The 20,881-nt window shown below is 44.3% G+C and overlaps 1 protein-coding gene across 5 annotated transcripts in view; it reads right to left on the bottom strand.

Moving 5' to 3' along the window:
* Window positions 1-4,723: 4,723 nt before the first annotated feature.
* The window catches only part of LOC137352262 (alkaline phosphatase-like), a 95,783-nt gene continuing 79,625 nt past the window's right edge, over window positions 4,724-20,881 (bottom strand). For all 5 annotated transcript variants that reach the window (XM_068017550.1, XM_068017549.1, XM_068017547.1 and 2 more), the window contains 2 exons: window positions 8,286-8,405; window positions 4,724-7,165 (listed from right to left, as the gene is read on the bottom strand). In XM_068017550.1, the coding sequence (XP_067873651.1) occupies window positions 6,885-7,165; window positions 8,286-8,405 (401 nt within the window). In that variant the 3' untranslated portion in view covers window positions 4,724-6,884. The remainder of the gene's footprint in view (window positions 7,166-8,285; window positions 8,406-20,881) is intronic.

Below are 20,881 nucleotides of genomic sequence, written 5' to 3'. Positions count from 1 at the left end.
AAGTGTGACTGCTGATGATGACTTGTGCGGATACCATTTGTGGAGAGTGACTGTGAGGCATGGATGCAAGAGGGCAGTAGAATGAGGATGAGTGTGAGTATTGGCTGCTCAGATGAGGATGTGAGGAGCCTGCAGGGAGTGGAATGAGCAGAGCTGCAAGGTGTGTTACCCTGAGGCGTGCTGTTCAGGAGAATGCTGAACAAGTCAGAGTGTGGGCTTGGTACCTGAGACTGTTATGCCACTCACCTTTCATGTCCTTCTAAGGTCCTGGATCCTGGTAAAGAGCAACTGTCGGGCATGGTCTGCAGAGATTCAGGTTCCAAATCCAAAAATGGTCCTGCCATTGTGGCAAGGACTAAGGTGGTAAGATTCCACCCTTTGTCTCAAAGATGAAGGGCGTGACCATTAACATTGTTGTTTCCCCCTGTGATTGAAGAATAAGCAGTTTGGTTGAGTGGCACCAATGATCAAAAGATGGAACAAAATGATGACCACCTGATCAGGATGTAAGTGTTCTGGAGTTCCATCATCGACGTTATTCTCACATTGAGTGTATTTTTCTGTTTCATATCACAGTTCAAGATCAACTTATTTTACAATTTTGTCAGGCTGGGTTAAGGTTCTCCAACCTTGTGTTATGCCTGGCTTTGATTTCTTCTCACTTGTTCTGAGCCACATCCTCCCAGCAGCATACTGTTGGCGACATTGGCTGGGAAATTCCTCAAGAGATGCTGTCTCTCCGCCAGCATTACTTCACTGGAAATGTGGCGGAAACTGTGCTTAGTGGTGAAGGGATGCCAGCGGAATGGGAACAATGCCGAGAGACATTCCAGCCATAGTATCGGAGCAGCCTTCACCAAGAAAGTTCTCCCGTCTGATGCCAATATAGAATATTTAGACATCACTCTAATATACATTAAATATTACTTTTATTCATTTTCAGTATATGGCCATCATTAGCAAGGCCAACATTTATTACCCAACACTAATTGCCCTTGAGAAGGTGGTGAAGGGTCTTCTTCTTGAACCACATTGGTACCCCCACATTGCTGTTACGGAGGGGGCTCCAGGATTCTGTCCCAGAAATTGCTGTATTCCCATTCTTAAGGCAATGAATAAACTGACATATCCAATTTGAACCAATATTGAAGAATGAGTAAATGCACACTATGCTATATTTGCATAAAGGTCTGAGCCACTTGACTTGAGGGACATTATGGTTTACTCTTGCCCATCAATTTATATGTTCCTAAGAAGGGAGAGAATGAGAAGTCACCTGGAATACTGAAATTCTGTGTTCTACTCCAGAAAGCCAGGCATTTTCAGAGACACACATTACAAACATGCATCTCCAAACACAACAAGCAGTTTCAGTCTGCTGCTATTTATAGGAGCACAAGTGAATCCCCGGTTAATGCCCACCACCTGAATACAATTAAACACTGAATGAATATACAATTAACATTCCGTGCTTAAAATATTTCAATCTCCTCATCTCTGTAGCTTGCATTTGTTCTAAGTAGAGTAGACTTAGACTAGCAAAGGAAATGTTTTATTTACCATTCAAAGCTGGCGATTTGCACAAGCTGGCATAGATTAGCTGCCTCCTATATGATTTGGACATGTATCTGTTTTTATGTGTCATGCTGAGGTGTAGGTTCTGAGTCAGGATGTGGTGAGTTCAAATCCCAGCTGTTGTCTTTCGGATGAGATGTTAAAGATGCCTCTCAGGTAGCTGTAAAAGATCCCATGGCACTATTGGACGAAACCGTTGGGAAACGTTACTTAAAGGGATGACGGTGGATAGGCAATGGAAAACATTTAAAGAGCGCATGGATGAACTGCAACAATTGTTTATCCCTGTCTGGTGCAAAAGTAAAACGGGAAAGGTAGCCAAACCATGGCTTAAAAGGAAAATTAGAGATAGCATTAGATCCGAGGAAGAGGCATATAAATTTGCCAGAAAAAACAACAGACCTGAGGATTGGGAGCAGTTTAGAATTCAGCAAAGGAGGACCAAGGGATTGATTAAGAAGGGGAAAATAGAGTACGAGAGCAAGCTTGCGGAAAACATAAAAACTGACTGTAAAAGTTTCTATAGGTATGTGAAGAGAAAAAGATTGGTGAAGTCAGATGTAGGTCCCTTACAGTCAGAAACAGGGGAATTTATTATGGGGAACAAAGAAACGGCTGACCAACTAAATGCATACTTTGTTTCTATCTTCACAAAGGAGGACACAAATATCATACCAGAAATGTTGGGGAACACAGGGTTTAGTGAGAGAGAGGAACTGAAGGAAGTCAGAATTAGTAGAGAAATGGTGTTGGGAAAATTGATGGGATTGAAGGCCAATAAATCCCCAGGGTCTGATGGTATGCATCCCAGAGTACGTAAGGAAGTGGCCCTAGAAATAGTGGATGCATTGGTGGTCATCTTCCAAAATTCTATAGACTCGGGAACAGTTCCTACAGATTGGAGGGTAGCAAATGTAACCTCACTATTTAAAAAGGGAAGTCGAGAGAAAGCAGGGAATTATAGACCAAATCAGCCTGACAGCGGTAGTGGGGAAAATTCTAGAGTCCATTATCAAAGATTTTATAGCAGAGCACTTAGAGAACAGTGGTAGAATCGGACAGAATCGGCATGGGTTTACAAAAGGGAAATCATGCTTGACAAATCTGCTAGAATTCTTCAAGGATGTAACTAGTAGAGTTGATGAGGGGGAGTGAGTGGATGTGGTTTATTTGGGCTTTCAGAAGGCTTTTGACAAAGTCCCACATAAGAGATTAGCGTGTAAAATTAAAGTGCATGGGATTAGGGGTAGTGTATTGCGATGGATAAAAAATTGGAAACAAAGAGTAGGGATAAATGGGTCTTTTTCCGAATGGCAGGCAGTGACTAGTGGGGTACGGCAGGGATCGGTGCTAGGACCCCAGCTATTCACAATATACATTAATGATTTAGATGAGGGAACTAAATGTAATATCTCCAAATTTGCAGATGACACAAAACTGGGTGGGAGGGTGAGTTGTGAGGAGGATGCAGAGAGGCTTCAGGGTGATTTGGACAAGTTGAGTGAGTGGGCTAATGCATGGCAGATGCAGTATAATGTGGATAAATGTGAGGTTATCCACTTTGGTAGCAAAAACAGGAAGGCAGATTATTATCTGAATGGCTATAAACTGAGAGAGGGGGATATGCAGCGAGACCTGGGTGTTCTCGTACACCAGTCACTGAAGGCAAGCATGCAGGTGCAACAGGTGGTAAAAAAGGCAAATGGTATGTTGGCCTTCATAGCGAGAGGATTCGAGTACAGGACCAGGGATGTCTTGTTGCAATTATACAGGGCCTTGGTGAGGCCACACCTGGAATATTGTGTGCAGTTTTGGTTTCCTTATCTGAGGAAGGGTGTTCTTGCTATAGAGGGAGTACAGCGAAGGTTTACCAGACTGATTCCTGGGATGGCAGGACTGACGTATGAGGAGAGATTGAGTCGGTTGGGATTATATTCGCTGGAGTTCAGAAGAGTGAGGGGGTTCTCATAGAAACCTATAAAATTCTAACAGGACTTGACAGGGTAGATGCAGGAAGGATGTTCCCGATGGTGGGGGAGTCCAGAACCAGGGATCATAGTCTAAGAATACGGGGTAAACCTTTCAGGACTGAGAGGAGGAGTAATTTCTTCACCCAGAGAGTGGTGAGCCTCTGGAATTCACTACCACAAAAAGCAGTTGAGGCCAAAACATTGAATGTTTTCAAAAAGGAGTTAGATATAGCTCTTGGAGCAAAAGGGATCAAAGGATATGGGGTGAAAGCGGGAACAGGTTACTGAGTTGGATCAGCCATGATCATAATGAACGGCGGAGCAGGCTCGAAGGGCCGAATGGCCTACTCCTGCTCCTATTTTCTATGTTTCTAAAGCAGGCAAGTGCTAACCAATATTTATTCCTCAACCAACATTACTAAAAAAAAACAGATTATCTGGTCATTGTGGGAGCTTTCCGTACACAAATTAGTTGCTGTGTTTCCTATGTTACTATAGAGACTATACTTTAAAAGTGCTTAATTGACTGTAAATGGCTTTAGGACACTCTGAGGTGGTAAAAGACATTATTTAAATGTAATTTCTTTCTGTCTTTCTTTTATTCCACACTGTTTGCTGGTGTCTGTAAATAGCCTGGATACCCGGATGTACTTATAAGGCTGTGATCTGATCAGTGATTAGGGTTAAGCACTGGGACTAAGCAGAGAGCTCACTCTGACAGACAGCACAGGTATGTTGGAGTGACAGGGAAGAGATGCCTGCCTCCAATGGGGGCCACAGCTCCAGTCCGATCCCTGTGGCCAACGAGTGGCTGTTGCTCTTATGCGGTTCCTCAGGATGTGGCTCAAGAATCTCATGTGTGAAACTTGAGTTAGGACCTGGTCTAGGATGAAACAGACCGAAAGCCTTGTAAAAGGTGAATTTCTCCCTTTAAATGCTTTTAATTATTCATGTGCAATGTCACAAAAGGAAAACTGCTGGCAAGAGGCAGCCTCGGATAGGCGCCTTGGGTAGACTCACCTCTTCAGTGTCATTGTATCAGCGGTGCTACCCAGAGAGTCCTTTATCCTCAACGTCAACATTGAGCATTTCATGAGTCAAAGTCTGTTGCAATTAATAGAAAACTCTGAGAGCTCAGTAACGAAACGCTATGAGACAAAATGGAATTCCAAAAAGCATTGGATAAAACAGTGAAAAAACTTTATTTTATAAAAGATTTCTGAAACTTCAAATAAGATAGATATTGGTAACACAAAGGAATGGTTACAATTTGAAACCAATATTTTAAATTTGATTTATACAATTTGTTTTACATTTGATCTAGCAATTGTTGTGGTGTTCCTCCTCCTCAACGGCATTTTGGGTGGTGTGCGTGTTCAAACATTTCAGATCTGCTAACTTGTCATTTGCAAAAGGAGTCCCAATGCACTGGTCAAGCATAACTGGTAGCTCCAAAGCAGAGATTCGGAACTCGATCAAGGACTCCTTCTTGAATGCTGTTTCGGAGGTGCTTTTTGGAATCACGAGTATTAGCAATGTTTTGCCTGATAGATGTCAGTGTTGGCAAGTCTAACACATTGAATGGCTTCTTCCCCACCACCACCCTCAATTGCTGGGGGAGCAGAAACAAGAAACAGTGACAGCCAAGGTGAGCCTCAAACATCTCCGAGCAGCTGGTTACAGAGGACCAGAGACAAGGACCTGGAACCAGCACCCAACCCACCATTTGAGCAGAAGAGCAGTGCCCTACACCAAGAAACCTAAAACATTTTAAAAACAAGGGAATAAATTTTTTAAAATACATGCAGACACAAATAACTTGCTGCCTTATTTTGATATTTAAACTGATCTTAATGCAGGGTGTGTTTCAATATGGCTTTGTAAAAAGGTACAAGAATATTTTTTTTAAAACATGTCTTCTGCAAAAGTAACTTTCATTCTCCAGTTACAAAGATGTGTCCTGGTTGTCTGAACCCTTGGGTGTCTTACCCACAACATGAGAGGAGTGAATGGCTTGCAAAACTCTGGACGAATGAACATAAAACTTCCCTAGGTTTGACACTATCGCTATTGGGAAATCTGTACAAGGGGTATTTGAAGTCAACAGCCTTTGCAAGGCAAATGGATGTTTATTCGGCATGGTCCCATTACAGTGCTCAGAACATTGGTTAGATTTATGGAGCACATTACTGTCAGCAAGTAGCAATTCGGGGGCTACCAGAAGAAACAAGGCTATTCCTTCTGTTCTGCTGAGCCAGCTCTTGCCCGGCACTCCTTGGATTAAGCGGAATAATTTGCACCCAGCAACCTCTCTTCTTGGCAGCCTCCTTGGGGTTTACTGACATTAGGTGCAATGTTAACTGTCAGGACAGTCGTGCATGTCACCACATAACTGGCTGGCACTGAAAGCCATCTCCTGTGATTACAATTCATGACTAAATTCAAACCCATTGGCCATACCAGACATCCCTTCCGACTTGAACCTTTGACAAAGTACATTAAGTCAATAAAACTCATCGCTTTTTAACCCTAGGCTTGGCCAGGGTGGAAACCATAATCAATGTGATGACATTTTCACACAGAGGAATGGAGACCTTGTACAGCAGAAATACTGTCAGACAAGGTCCAGTTCCATCGTTGTGAGAATCTCATCGCAAGGAGCTTAGTGCTGACTCTCGTTCATACAATAATGCTGGGCTGATTGGGATTGAAGGAGGTGCAAGGTGGGGGGGGAAACAAATTTGAGAAGAGGACCTTTTTTTGGCAGAGATTGAGGGGGTGATGTGGCCAACGGGCAGTGTAGGGTCCATCAGCTCATTACTCCCAGCAGGGATATCACCCAGCAAGGATCCACCAAAACCACTGGAGTCAAGTCTGCAGAACACCGAGCTGCAACAAGGAAAGGAAGAGACCAGTTGCCATAAGAACATAAGAATTTATTGTTGAATGTTCCTATTGCTATTTAGTTAGCTAGTGGTTCTTTATTTAAGGTTCATGCTTATTGTTGCAGGTCTCAATTTGAGGCTGGACAGGAAGGTAAACTAAGTGGGGCAGGGGGAGAGAGAGAGAGGGAGGAAGGGAGAGAGGGAGGGAGGGAGGGAGAGAGGGAGGGAGGGAGAGAGAGAGGGAGGCAGGGAGGGAGATGGCCATTCTGCTCCATGGAGCAATGTGATCAGGAAGGGTCATGCCGCTGGGTGTGCAAACACCTTTCAGGGGTCTTGTTCTGCTGATGAGTGATCACACTGCTCCACAAACCAGAACTATTGCATTGATAAGAGGGGGGAATTCCTGATTAACAGGTACCATCCACCCTGAAGCCGTTTCCAGAAAAATATTCTTCTAGACACAGGACAGTAGCGCCAGCAATACTAACAATATGGCACTGGCACCCTCAGGAACCCATGCGCTGCTGTCACAGGGCCCGGAGAGGAGATCAGTACAGTGTTCCTTGTTTTGACCAATGCAGGCTGCGTACGCCATCACGTGTGGGATATAGTTCTGCTCGTGCACACTGTGGAAGAGGTGAGCCATTGGGCCTTTTGCAAATATGGCAACGTCTTCTCCACCATGGGTTTCTTGCCTCAGCGGCACAGCCGACTGTGCCAGGTAATTGTTCTCATCTGTGAGAGAGGGAGGGAGCGAGGAAGAGGAGAATGGAGAGGAAGGAGATAGTGCGAGGGAAGAGAGTGAAGGGGAAGAGGAGGGAGGGGGAAGCAGAGACAGAGAGAGGAGGGAGAGCGAGGAGGGAGAATGGGAGGAATACAACACAACAAAAGAGAAGGTTAGAATATAATTTCTCTCTGACAGGTACACAAACAGCAGCTATTGAATGTACTTAGTGTATTTAACTACTGAGTATACCCAGAATGCAAGTGTCACACTGAGTATACCCGGAATGCAAGTATCAGAGTATACCCAGAATGCAAGTGTCACACTCAGTATACCCGGAACGCCAGTGTCACACTGAGTATACCCAGAATGCAAGTGTCAGAGTATACCCGGGATGCAAGTGTCACACTGAGTATACCCGGAATGCAAGCGTCACACTGAGGTTTTTTTTAATTCATTCACAGGATATGGGTGTCGCTGGCTATGCCAGTATTTATTGCCCATCCCTAATCACCCTTGAGAAGGTGGTGGTGAGCTGCCTTCTTGAACCACTGCAGTCCATTTGGGGTAGGTACACTCACAAAGCTGTTTGGAAGGGAGTTGCAGGATTTTGACCCAGTGACAATGAAGGAACGGTGATATAGTTCTGCGTCAGGATGATGTGTTGCTTGGAGGGGAACTTGCAGGTGGTGGTGTTCACATGCATCTGCTGCCATTGTCCTTCTAGGTGGTAGAGGTCACGGGTTTGGAAAGTGCTGTCAAAGGAGGCTTGGTGAGTAGCTGCAGTGCATCTTGTACATGGTACACACTGCTACCACTGTGCGTTGGTGGTGGAGGGAGTGAATGTTAAAGGTGGTGGATAGGTCTGTTTTGTCCTGGATGGTGTCAAGGGTTCAGAGTGCTCATGTGATACTTTGTTTACTTGGACTGCAGATAAAAAGAATTTAACATCTACAGGCTGGGTTTAGTACAATTGTGGCTATGTAGCAGATCACCAGGTAACGTGGGGACAGGTAGAAAAAACAAGAAATTAGGTCCCATTTTCTCCAGGTCAATCCCACTTCTCACACAAGGTCATTCCAGGTAATTTTTTGAAAAGTTGAAAAGGAACAAAATGTTTTCAAAACTTACAGATCTCACTGTTTGAAACATTTGGCCTTTCTCCATTTTGCAGTGTGTAGCCAGGTCCATTTCCATACAATATCGAAGTAAATGGTCGACTGTCCACGTCACTTAAATATGGAGCCAGACCTGAAAGAGAAAGCACAGATCTGAGAAACTGGCAGTCTCAGGAATGCATCGCACAGATGGTTCCTTAACGCTAAGAGGACAAACAAGCTTCACTGGTCAAATTTTTAGCAGTACAGGTCACGTCACCAGCAATGCAGGCCCCACAGGTCATATCAGTGTTACAGGCCTCACAGTACTACAGATCAAACTCTTAAGGTTTCAAAACTCTAGGTGGGTGTATGGAGGTTTCATCACATGACCTCCCATTCAGTCAAACAGCTTTCTTTTTCCTATCTCTAATATATTTATAATTAATAACCGAAAATGTTCAAAGAAAAGGAAAAAAGAACGTTTTTTAATCACCTTTCTCCTGGAGTCCTCACTGCAGCACTCTGGAGATTAAGCTTCAATTTGAGACTCCAGGGCAATGCTGGACGCTTGGCAAGTCTACTACAGGTTACATTATCGGCCCAACTGCTCACAGCCCATTCGTGAAAAGACAACAAGACGCGAAAGCAGATACAGCTGAGGAAGGCCATTCGGCCCAACTTAGTTCATCCATTCACAAAGACCCTACAGCATGTCCATCACGGCATCTAACTGCTCCCTAATTTACTGCAGGGCTCTACCCAGAGTCCATTCCAAGTGCTGACCCATCTTTGTGTGAAGAATTTCCCGGCATCAGTCCTAAGTTTAAGTTTACTAGTTTGGACCCATGCACCTTGAGGTCTTGTCAGTTCAATTTGGAAACCATACATTTTCAAACAAGAACTCAAAATGTTTGCATCCACTTGAATTAACAATTTATAAAAATCTGATTACAATGTACAGCAATGCATGGTAAAGTTGAATGCTGTCATGCCCCGACACCCTGTGCCACCACTAAATCCACCACAATGAAGTGATCTCCAATATGAAGGATATATTTTGTTCTTTAATGGGTATCATCCTTTCTTCAAATCATCCCTCAATCTACTGACCAACACCATGATATATTAGATTCTTGGAGTATGGTATTGTAGTGGTTTGTTACTGGACTCGGCTGTGCAGGATTAGAGAGAAATGTGTTACTCAAAGGGGGAAGGTTAAAAGACTAGACTAAAAATTCAGAGACCACGAGTTCAAATCCCACCATGGCAGGTTGAGAATTTGAATTCAGTTTAAAAGAAAATTTGGATATAAAAAGCTGGTATCAGTTAAAGTGACTAGAAAGCTGTCAGATTGGCATAAAAACCCAACCAGTGCATTCATGTCCTTTCGGGAAGGAAAGCTGCTGTCCTTATCCAGTTAGCTTCTATGTATCTCCAATCCCACACTAATGTGGTTGACTCTTGACTGCCCACTAATGTGGCCTAGCAAGCCACTCAGTTGGATCAAACTGCTATGGAGTTCAGTGGCTTGAGAAGAAATCCCACTAGCTGCTTCTCTGGGCAACTACTAGTGGGCAATAAATATCGGCCTTGCCGCATCCCAAAACATTTAACTCTCAATCTACACGAGTGATGTCCCTCAGAAATAACCTCTCTGTGGCTGGCTCACCTCCTCCAACTCCTTAATGAAACTGACTGTTGTCCAAGGGCATCAACTGCCTATAATTATTAGCACTAACTTATAGTTATCGAACGGTGCATTTCCGTAAAGAAATAGAAGCTAATTTATTTTCCACGAACTACAGCGCTTGTGCTAACTCTGGTGGACTAGCCTTGGCTGTGGATCAATTGACAATGGAAGCAGTAGATCTGTCGTTCCGTCATTTTGTGGATAGGTTTTCTGCAGCCTCTCTGCTCCTTTCTAATTGATTGCTGACTATTTATGTATTTCTCCCAAAGGGAGACTGCTGATTGGCCTCGACAGCTGTTCATACCCCTCAGTTTTGTGGTTGGTTTGGGTGATTAGTCAATCCTTGTGCTTTTCAGAAAGATACACACACAAACCAAACCCTCCACTGAGTCAGCCTTGAGGTTTCAAAACAGCAGACTCCTGGATTAGTAAATTGTCAAAGCCCTGAGGGAGATGAATCAAAGAATTTTCATTTTATAAAGGCCATTTGGCTCTCAGAAGCTCATCCCTCGACTGCTGCCACTTTCCCACTCAGCAACCATATGCTGGTTTGCACCTTCCTAACTATGAATCTAAACATTTATCAGCCAAGGTTTAAAATGTTTTTCTGAATACATGGGGTGGATCCGACTTTGTGTAATAGTGTAAACCAGATGATAACAAGTGAGCAACCTGTTTTATGTCTTTCCCAATCTTTACTTCCATTGAAGTCAATTGGGAGATTCAGTTAGCCCCTTTCGCAGTGTCCCAAAGCACTTCATAGCCAATGAATTACTTTCTCTTTGAAGTGTGGTCACTGTTGTAATGTAGGAAACACAACAGCCAATTTGCGCACAGCAAGCTCCCACAAACAGTAATGTGATAATTGCCAGATAATCTGCCTTAGTGAGGATGGTTGAGGGATAAATATTGGTCAACACCCTTGTTCTGCTTTGAAATGGTGTTGTGTGATCTTTTATGTTCAACTGAGAGAGCAGACAGGCAGAGCTGCACTGAAGGGCCAGGTAGCTTTTTGTGCACAAGTTGCTGGAGTGGAACTTGAACCCACAACGTTTTGGCTCAGCAGTGAGAGTGTTACCCACTGAGTCATATCTGACACCTTGTTTTAAATATATTTCTCAGTTATCTAAATCTGATGTATACCATTTAATACTTCCTTTATAAGAGCATAAGAAATAGCAGCAGGACTGGGCTATACATCCCCTCAAGCCAGTTCTGCCATTCAGTAAGATCATGGCTGATTTCTACCTCAACTCCACCTTCCTGCACTATTGTTGTATCCCTCGATTTCGTTAGCATCCAAAAATCGCTGTCCTAAATATACTCTGCATGAGATGCCAACCTTGGCCTTGGGATCAGTCTTGCTCCTTTCCATTGTACCCCTTCCACTGATTGTACGTCCTTTCTGTAATGCTGGACTCGGTGTTGCTAATGTTCTTTTACCAGTGCATTGTGTAACCTCAGCATAACCTCAGCAGACTCAGAATTGAATTTCCAGGCCTTCTAATCCAAAGGAGCAAGGAGCAGAATTTCCATCGTCTCTCAGAATAGGCTGTAGGTCTGTCCCAAATCTCAGCAACAGGGTCATTTACACAGTTGGAGAACGCTGCTTGCACCTGTAAAGGTGGCACCCACCACAAGCACTAATCGAAGTCAGAACAAATCATGTTTGGATGCAAACCTGTGTCTCAGTGGTCAAAACTAGACACTGCTCCAAGGTGCAGTCTGGCCAAAGCATGGTACATTTCATTCATGTGGCATATTTTGTGACCTGTGGTAACAGGCCAGACTGAGTCGGTGATATAGACATGACTGAGCCTCAATCTAAATGGAGTGCTCAAATTTAATCCTCTACTGAATTTCACAACTTCTACCAGGAGTTTGTCTTGTATTGCACTACATTGTCAACATTATATAGGCTTTGTTGATTGCTGCTCTGCATTGGTTGGGCACATTGGGGTAATTTTGACTTTGGGCTATAGTGTAAATGGTTGATATCAGATCACCCACCTGTTATACATCTCTCCTGAGACACCCCATTTACATTATCTTCACTGAATGCCCAGCCAACAGGAGCCCATAGGTTTTCTATCAACCTTAGTCTTAGTTCTTTCAATTCTGTCAAATGTCTTTTGGGAGTCTAGGTGCACTGTGAGGAATGACCTTCTGCTTGTGTTGTCACTTCTTCAAAAATATTGTGGAGAGCGGTGAGGTAGGAGCTGTTCACCTTCCTGGTCTTTGCCAGCTGTTGTTTTCTAGTTTATCATTGAACAGATTATCCTCAAGTTTATTCCTGATTTCCACCTTCATAAGATCGCCTGACTCCACCCCTGGCTCGGCTCCATATGCTGCTGAAGACCTCATCCATGCCTTTGTTACCTCTAGACTTGCCTATTCCAATGCACTCCTGGCTGGCCTCCCACTCTTTACCTTCTGTAAACTTGAGGTCATCCCAAACCCTGTTGCCTTAACTCGCATCAAGTCACGTTCACCCATCACCACTGTGCTCACTGACCTACAACGCTTCAGTTTTAAAATTCTCATTATTATTCTCAATTCCCTCCCTGCCCTCGCCCCTTGCTATCTCTGTAACCTCCTCCAGCCCCACAACCCTCCAAGATATCTGTGCTCATCTAATTCTGGCCTTTGAGCATCCCCAATTTTATTCGCTCCACCATTGGTGGCCGTGCCTTCAGCTGCCTAGGCCTAAGCTCTGGAGTTCCCTCCCTAAAGCTCTCTGCCTCTCTTTCCTCCTTAAAATGTATTCTTTGACCAAGCTTTTGGTCATCTGCCCGAATATCTCTTTACATGACTCAGTTTCAAATTTTGCCTTATTAATACTACTGTGAAATGCCTTTGGACATTTTACTATGTAAAGGTTCTATATAAAAAAAAGTTGCTGTTGATCATCAATTCATTACTTCACACCAAATTTAAGAAAGACTTAAAGGTTTGTAGTTACTGGTGTCTGTTCTGTCACTCTTTTTGAAGAGGGTCCTCACATTAGCCTGTTTTCCATGTAATGGTCCATCGCTGGTGTCCAGCGACTCCCTCATAATCACATCTCTCCTCCCCAGTGTTGTGTGATTGCCTTTAAGAGTGATGTCCCTTTAAGATCTTAGTATGCTAATGAGCTGTGTCCTCAGTACCTTGCTCTAGGGCAGCGAGGCCTGGACAATGTACGTCAGCCAAGAGCGACGTCTCAATTCATTCCATCTTGGCTGCCTCCGGAGAATCCTTGGCATCAGGTGGCAGGACCGTATCTCCAACACAGAAGTCCTCGAGGCGGTCAACATCCCCAGCTTATACACACTACTGAGTCAGCGACGCTGGAGATGGCTTGGCCATGTGAGCTGCATGGAAGATGGCAGGATCCCCAAGGACACATTGTACAGCGAGCTCGCCACTGGTATCAGACCCACCGGCCGTCCATGTCTCCGCTTTAAAGACGTCTACAAATACGACATGAAGTCCTGTGACATTGATCACAAGTCGTGGGAGTCAGCTGCCAGCGATCGCCAGAGCTGGCGGGCAGTCATAAAGGCGGGGCTAAAGTGTGGTGAGTCGAAGAGACTTAGCAGTTGGCAGGAAAAAAGACAGAAGGGGAGAGCCAACTGTGTAACAGCCTCGAAAACCAATTTTATCTGCAGCACCTGTGGAAGACTCTGTCAGTCTAGAATTGGCCTTTATAGCCACTCCAGGAGCTGCTCCACAAACCACTTACCAGCTCCAGGCGCTAACCCATTGTCTCCTGAGACAAGGAGGCCAAAGAAGAAGAAGATGCTAATGAGCTGACTACCTGGATACCGTCATGTGACTACATGCCAGTCTCAATCTGTAAATGTAACACCAAGATGCAAGTCCTGTAAATAGTTAGCTCTGCACTCTATATACTTGTTAGCTGTAAATAAACCTGTTTGAGATCTTCAATCAGCTGAACTCCACGCATCTCATTTATGTTGTATCAGAAAACATAAAAAGTTTCTCATTGCACCTAGCATCTCTTAACACCGGATAATAAAACCACAGTGATTTACTGGCATTGGCCCCTTTTACCCTATCCGCTGCTTCCCTTTCATTTATATCAATTTTATCAATTTTATCTGGGTTGCCCCATTTAAGGAGGCCATGATACTCATATCTTTCCTTGTGAATACCACTACTGTATTTTCTTTTTTGGCATCCTCTCGGTTGGCTTTTAGCACTTGGTAGCTGAGATTATTGCTAACGCTGGCTAGTCCTGCTTGATGTAGCATGACCCAGGCCCCTGAGACATCTCTCCCTCACTACTCACTAGGAATTCAATACACTATACAGTAACATTGGGCTAGAAGGTCAGAAATTACCAACTCAATAATTAAGCATCTGGACAAACATCAACTTAACTTTGTAAAATATTCAACTTTTTACGTGGATTTAATCCTTGCTGCTTCTGAATCCAGTTCTATAACTTTCCAAACCATGTAAACACTAAGATGACAACAGTCAAATGGCTGTTTTTAAATTCCATAAGGAATGTCTGACCACAACTTTAATTGAAAAAGTTTTACCTTTTTACCCTGCCATTATTTTATCTCCGTGTTACTTCTTTCCCATTCTTGGTTGTAGTTTTATTTTTGTCTTTTTTTTTTCCTAATCTAAAACTATCCCATATTTTTCCTTATTTCCTTTATCTTTCCCCTGTCTTCCACTCATTCTGGAGTTTGTAGCAAGTTTTATTTTAAATTAACTTTTCTTTGGATGTGAAATTCTACTTTCGAGGCTTGTCCTGTCATCCGAAGCTCTCAATTGGTGATGTGAAAGGTGCTATCTCTTGTATCTCTTGCAACTGTTTTGATGAATAAACACAGGGTGAAGCACTACCAAGAAGTTAACCCATTCATGGTGCTGGAAGGATTAATGGAACTGTTAGTATTGTTGTTTAACATCTAGTTTAAATATTTAAATGGCCCTGTAGCTAAAGACAGATGTCAAAGGCAAGAAGAAAGTAGTTGCACTTATATTATGCTGTATCACATCATCAGGATCTCTCAAAGCACTGCAGGGATTACTGTAATTATACAGACAATTTGCACAGAGCAAGATCCCACAAACAGCAAATGGACAAATCATCTGTCTGGTGGTATTAATTGAGGGAGGGATGTTGCCCATGGACGCCAGGAAAAATCCCCTACTTCTCGTCAATTAGTGTCATGGGATCTTTTACGCCTACCTTAGCAGGCAGATGTGGTTTAACATCTCAGTGGAAAGACAGCATCTTAGACAGTATAGCACTCCCTCAGTACTGCACTGGAGCATCAGCTTAGATTATGTGCTCAAGCTGAGAGTAGACCTTGATCCCACAACCTCTGACTTAAAGGTAAATGTGCTACCAGGGGGACCAAACTCAGTTGTGGTAAACGTGACGTACAGGAGGGCCTGAAAATTTTGCTTAAATAAAAAGTAACTTTTTAATGATAATAGCCTAGAAATTACTATTGTCAATATTAGTGAACAAACTCAGTTGTTTTGACATTACTCTGTCATTTAGCAAAGTAATTTCAGATCAATGGGTGAAAAGCTGGGTTAAACTAGCAGGGAGAGAAAATAGTTGATAGAAAGTGTGCCAATGTAATGGTCTTCATTACAAACAATTGAAGCAGCTTATCATTTATCACAAAACAAGGACCAATATGCAAAGAGTTCCTCCTGAATCTCCTCACAAGGCAACTGCATGGAGCGGTTTACAGAGTTGATGCCATCAACCAGCACTCAGTACAGAGAGCTGCTTCCAGCCAGAAGCGCTGAATCACAGAAACCCCCGACTTTGACAAAATATTATGGTTTCAATGTGGTAGCTGATAGACACTGCTTTGGCACTCCTGTCTTCTGTGTTGGCATCAAATTTATGCCAGAGACATTGCCAACACCACTTACTTGGCATGGTTTGTAGATTAGGTTTGGTCAACCTGCAAATCAACTTGTAGATATAAGAAAGCAGAACAGGGGTCTTGTTTGCAGTGAGGCTGCGGCAACACTACGATAGCTGGATGGTGCCAAACTATCTTTAATGGATTAGTGTTCTGTGCATGGATGATGTTCTGTTTATGTCTCAGGGTGTTCCACTTGGTGAGAAGTGCGTCGAACCCTCTGGAGCTTCAAATTGGAAACTGGCAGAATTTAAAGCTCTGCAGCAGCTTAAAGGGACAGCACGTGGAGTCCAGCAGCAATAAAAGCTTTCCAGTAAAATAACGTCCAATGAACGGGTGGTGGGGAGCTGTTGGTGTCCCAAAGACTGAAGAATGAAGTCATGGACACACCTCTCCATGGCATGAGGAGGGAGGAATCCAATGGCATCTTCTCACAAATTCAGCAGCACTGAGGTGGCACAGGAGGTGACTATGGCAATGGGGGCCAATTTGATAAACCTGCTGCACAGCAACAGTAACAATAGCTCCGAAACCTGCTTCCTATCTGTATTTCCTCATACCAGGCAGCATCCCTGTGAACCTGCACTGTATCTTTTGCACAACTTCAGCATCCTTCCTATAGTGTGGAGTCCAATACTGCACACACTTACTCCAACTGTGGTCATAGTAAAATTTCATATAGATCCACCATTACATCTTGACTTTTATATTTTCTTCCTTTTGCCAGAAACCCAAGTATTCCATTAGCCTTTGTATGGCCTTATCCAGTTGAGGTACTGTTTCTAATGCCTTGTGAACATAAACCCCTAAATCTCCCTGCCCTTCCACATCATCCAGCTTTCCCTCCAAAATGTAATGATTATTTCATATCCAAAATGTACCAACTTACGCTTACTGGCATTCCACTATCTTAACAATATCCAAGCATTAACTACCCCTCCCCCACTCCATCACCAGCCTTTTAAGGAGCCTACTTGAGCAGGCCAGGATTGCCAGTGAGCTTCTTTTATCTGTGACCTTGTCAAAATGGTGAAGCTGGCAACTCCTGGTAGAAGTTGTGAAATTCAGTAAAGGATTAAATTTGAGCACTTCATTTAGATTGAGGCTCCGTCATGCCTACATCACCGACTCAGTCTGGCCTGTTACCACAGGTCACAAAATATGCCACCTAATGTACCAACATGCAAGGTCACACATCCAAATCTACATCCCATGCCTACCACCAGCAAGGCTCTATTCCACCGGCACAGTGTGACAAGGTTTACCCCTGGGTTAGCATTCTTGTGAGCTAAAATTAACTTTTCTTAACTCTGTAATCTTGCAAAATAGTGTGTCTCATTGAACAGTTCTATTGTTTGCCTCGATATTGCTTGAGATCAAACATAGTACAACCAATAACACAGGAATAGGCAACCACCAAACACTTCCTTCTGGCCTGGCCTGACCTTTGTAGCTTTTCAGTAACAAAGGTGGCCTTTCATGTATTTTATACCCATACCACTGGGCAGGAATACTGGGTACAATGCAGAGTTTATAGGGTATAAATTGGATCCTGTTGCCCCCCAAATTACAGAGTTAAAACAGGAGAATTTTGGGGACCAACGTCCAGTACCCAAAGGATGTGAGAAACATCCAACCCAATATTGCATCGGGATATTTTTCAGGCATTCCTGGCAATCGCCAGATACAGGTGTTAGGACCTTTACATATGTAAGCAAGGGGCCAATATTCATCTATTTTGAATGGGTAAGCCGCCTGTGGAGGCATGATAACACTGGGAGCTCACCCAATTAACATTAAGGAGGCCCAAGACTTATTTCAATGCCAACATCAGGCCTCCTAGTTTGGATTATGGTCAAATAACTACCTTCACACTGGAAACTGGGAGCAGATTTGTTTCTACCCCAATATAAACATAGTTCCAGCAATAATTCATAGCGCTGTTAGTGAAGCTCTTTGGTTGATATGTTAGAGTTACTGGCCTGTAACTCAGTAAACCATCTGCTTAAAATGCATCCAGTTACCCAGTTAATTTGTGGACTTTGAAAACCACAAGTTGTTTGACAAAACTCACAGTAGCATTAGGAATGTTCCACATTTTTGTGGAGAGCTGTCCCACAGACTAGTCAAGCAACAGCCTGACATAGTCATACTCACGGAATCATACCTTGCAGACAATGTCCCAGACACCACCACCACCATCCCTGGGTATCTCCTGTCCCACCAGCAGGGCAGACCCACCACAGGTGGTAGCACAGCAGTATACAGTCAGGAGGGGTTGCCCTGGGAGTCCGCAACATTGACTCCGGACCCCATTAAGTCTCATGGCATCAGGTCAAGCGTGGACAAGGTAACCTCCTGCTGATTACCACCTACCCCCACCACCTCAGCTGATGAATCAGTGCTCCTCCATGTTGAACACCAATTGGAAGAAGCTGTGAGGGTAGCAAGGGCACTGAATGTATTCTGGGTGGGGGACCTCAATGTTCATCACCAAGAGTGGCTCAGTAGCACCACTACTGACAGAGCTGCCCGAGTTTTAAAGGACATAGTTGCTAGACTGGGTCTGTGACAGGTGGTGAGGGAATCAACAAGAGGGAAAAACCTACTTGACCTTTTCCTCACCAATCTACTTGTTACAAATGCATCTATCCATGACAGTATTGGCAGGAGTGACCACCGCACAGTCCTTGTGGACATAAAGTCCCATCTTCACATTGAGGGTACCCACCATCATGTTGGGTGGCACTACCACCATGCTAAATGGGATAGATTTTGAACAGATCTAGCAACTCAAAAGTGGGCATCCATGAGGTGCTGTGGGCTATCAGCAGCATCAGAATTGTACTCAACCATAATTTGTAACCTCATGGCCCGGCATATCCCTCACTCTACCATTAGCATCAAGCCGGGGTGCCAACCCTAGTTCAATGAAGAGTGCAGGAGGGCATACCAGGAGCAGCACCAGGCATTCCTCAAAATGAAGTGTCAGCCTGGTGGAGCTACAACCCAGGACTACTTGCAAGCCAAACAGCGGAAGCAGCGTGCGATAGACAGGGCTAAGCGATCCCACAACCAATGGGTCAGATCTAAGCTCTGCAGTCCTGCCACATCCAATCATGAATGGTGGTGGACAATCAAATAACCGGCAGGAGGAGGAGGCTCCACAAATATCCCCATCCTCGACGATGGGGGAGCCAGCACATCAGTGCAAAAGACAAGGCATTTGTATTCATCTTCAGCCAGAAGTGTCGAGTGGATGAACCATCCCGGCCTCTTCCTAAGGTCCCCAGCATCACAGATGCCAGTCATCATTGTGCCGCATATCACTCCGCATGATATCAAAAAAAGGCTGAAGGCACTGGATACTGCAAAGGCTGTGGGCCTTGACAACATTTTGGCAATAGTACTGAAGACTTGTGCTCCAGAACCAGTCGTACCCCGAGCCAAGCTGTACAGCTACAACACTGGCATCTACCCGACATTGTAGAAAGTTGCCCAGGTATGTCCTGTGCACAAAAAGCAGGACAAATCCAACTCGGCTAATTACCACCCCATCAGTCTACTCTCAATCATCAGTAAAGTGATGGAAGGTGTCGTCAACAGTGTGATCAAGTGGCACTTGCTCAGCAATAACTGTTCACTGACGCTCAGTTTGGGTACTGCCAGCTCCTGACCTCATTACAGCCTTGGTCCAAAGTTGGACAAAAGAGCTGAACTTAAGAGGTGAGGTGAGAGTGACTGCCCTTGACATCAAGGCAGCATTTGACCGAGTATGGCATCAAAGAGCCCTAGCAAAACTGGAGTCATTGGGAATCGGGGGGAAACTCTTCGCTGGTTAGAGTCATACCTAGTGCAAAGGAAGATGGTTGTGGTTGTTGGAGGTTAATCATCTCAGTCCTAGGACATCACTGCAGGAGTTCCTCAGGGTAGTGTCCGAGGCCCAACCATCTTCAGCTGCTTCATCAATGACCATCCCTCCATCTCAAGCTGAGAAGTGGGGATGTTTGCTGATGATTGCACAATGTTCAGCACCATTCGCAACTCCTCAGATACTGAAGCAGCCCATGTCCATATGCAGCATGACCTGGACAACATCCAAGCTCAGGCGATAAGTGGTAAGTAACATTTGTGCCACACAAGTGCCTGGCAATGACAAGAGAGAATCTAACCATCTCCCCTTGACATTGAATGGTATTACCATTGCTGAATTCCCCCACTATCAACATCCTAGGGGGTCACCATTGACCAGAAACTGAACTGAAGTAGCCACATAAATGCAGTGGTTACAAGAGCAAGTCGGAAGCTAGGCATTTTGTGGTGAGTAACTCACCTCCTGTCCCCCCCATTCCTGGCCACCATCTACAAGGCACAAGTCAGGAGTATGATGGAATACTCTCCACTTGCCTGGATGGGTGCATCTCCAACAACAATCAACAAGCTCGACACCATCCGGGACAATGCAGCTCACGTGATTGGCAGCCCATCCACCACCTTCAACATTCACTCCCTCCACTACCGACACACATGGCAGCAGTGTGTACCATCTACAAGATGCACTGCAGCAACTCACCAAGGTTCCTTCAGCAGAATCTTCCAAACCCGTGACCTCTACCACCTGGAAGGACAAGGGCAGCAGATGCATGGAAACACCACCACCTGCAAGTTCCCTTCCAAGCCACACACCATCCTAACCTGTAACTCTAGCACTCTGGACTAAAGCAGAAGGTAAAATATATTCCCAATTCCACAGAAGCTACCTAAAACATAAAAGGAAAGAGACATTAGACTCAATAATTCTGTCGTTTCTTTGGCAGATTAAACAAGATTATTATATTATTAAGACTTCTTAGTTAAGCAATGCCTTGATTTTAAAATTCTCATCCGAGATTTCAAACCCCTCCATGTTCGCGTCCCTCCCTGTCTCTGTAATCTCCTCCAGCCCCACAACCCTCCAAGATATCAATGCTCCTCCAATTCTGACCTCGTGTGCAGCCCTGATTTTAATCACTCCACCATTAGTGGCCG

The sequence above is a fragment of the Heterodontus francisci genome, chromosome 37 (genome assembly GCF_036365525.1).
Source record: "Heterodontus francisci isolate sHetFra1 chromosome 37, sHetFra1.hap1, whole genome shotgun sequence".
Classification (NCBI taxonomy): Eukaryota; Metazoa; Chordata; class Chondrichthyes; order Heterodontiformes; family Heterodontidae; genus Heterodontus; species Heterodontus francisci.
The sequence above is the reverse complement of the archived record's forward strand: the minus strand, read 5'-3'. Positions and strand labels throughout refer to the sequence as shown.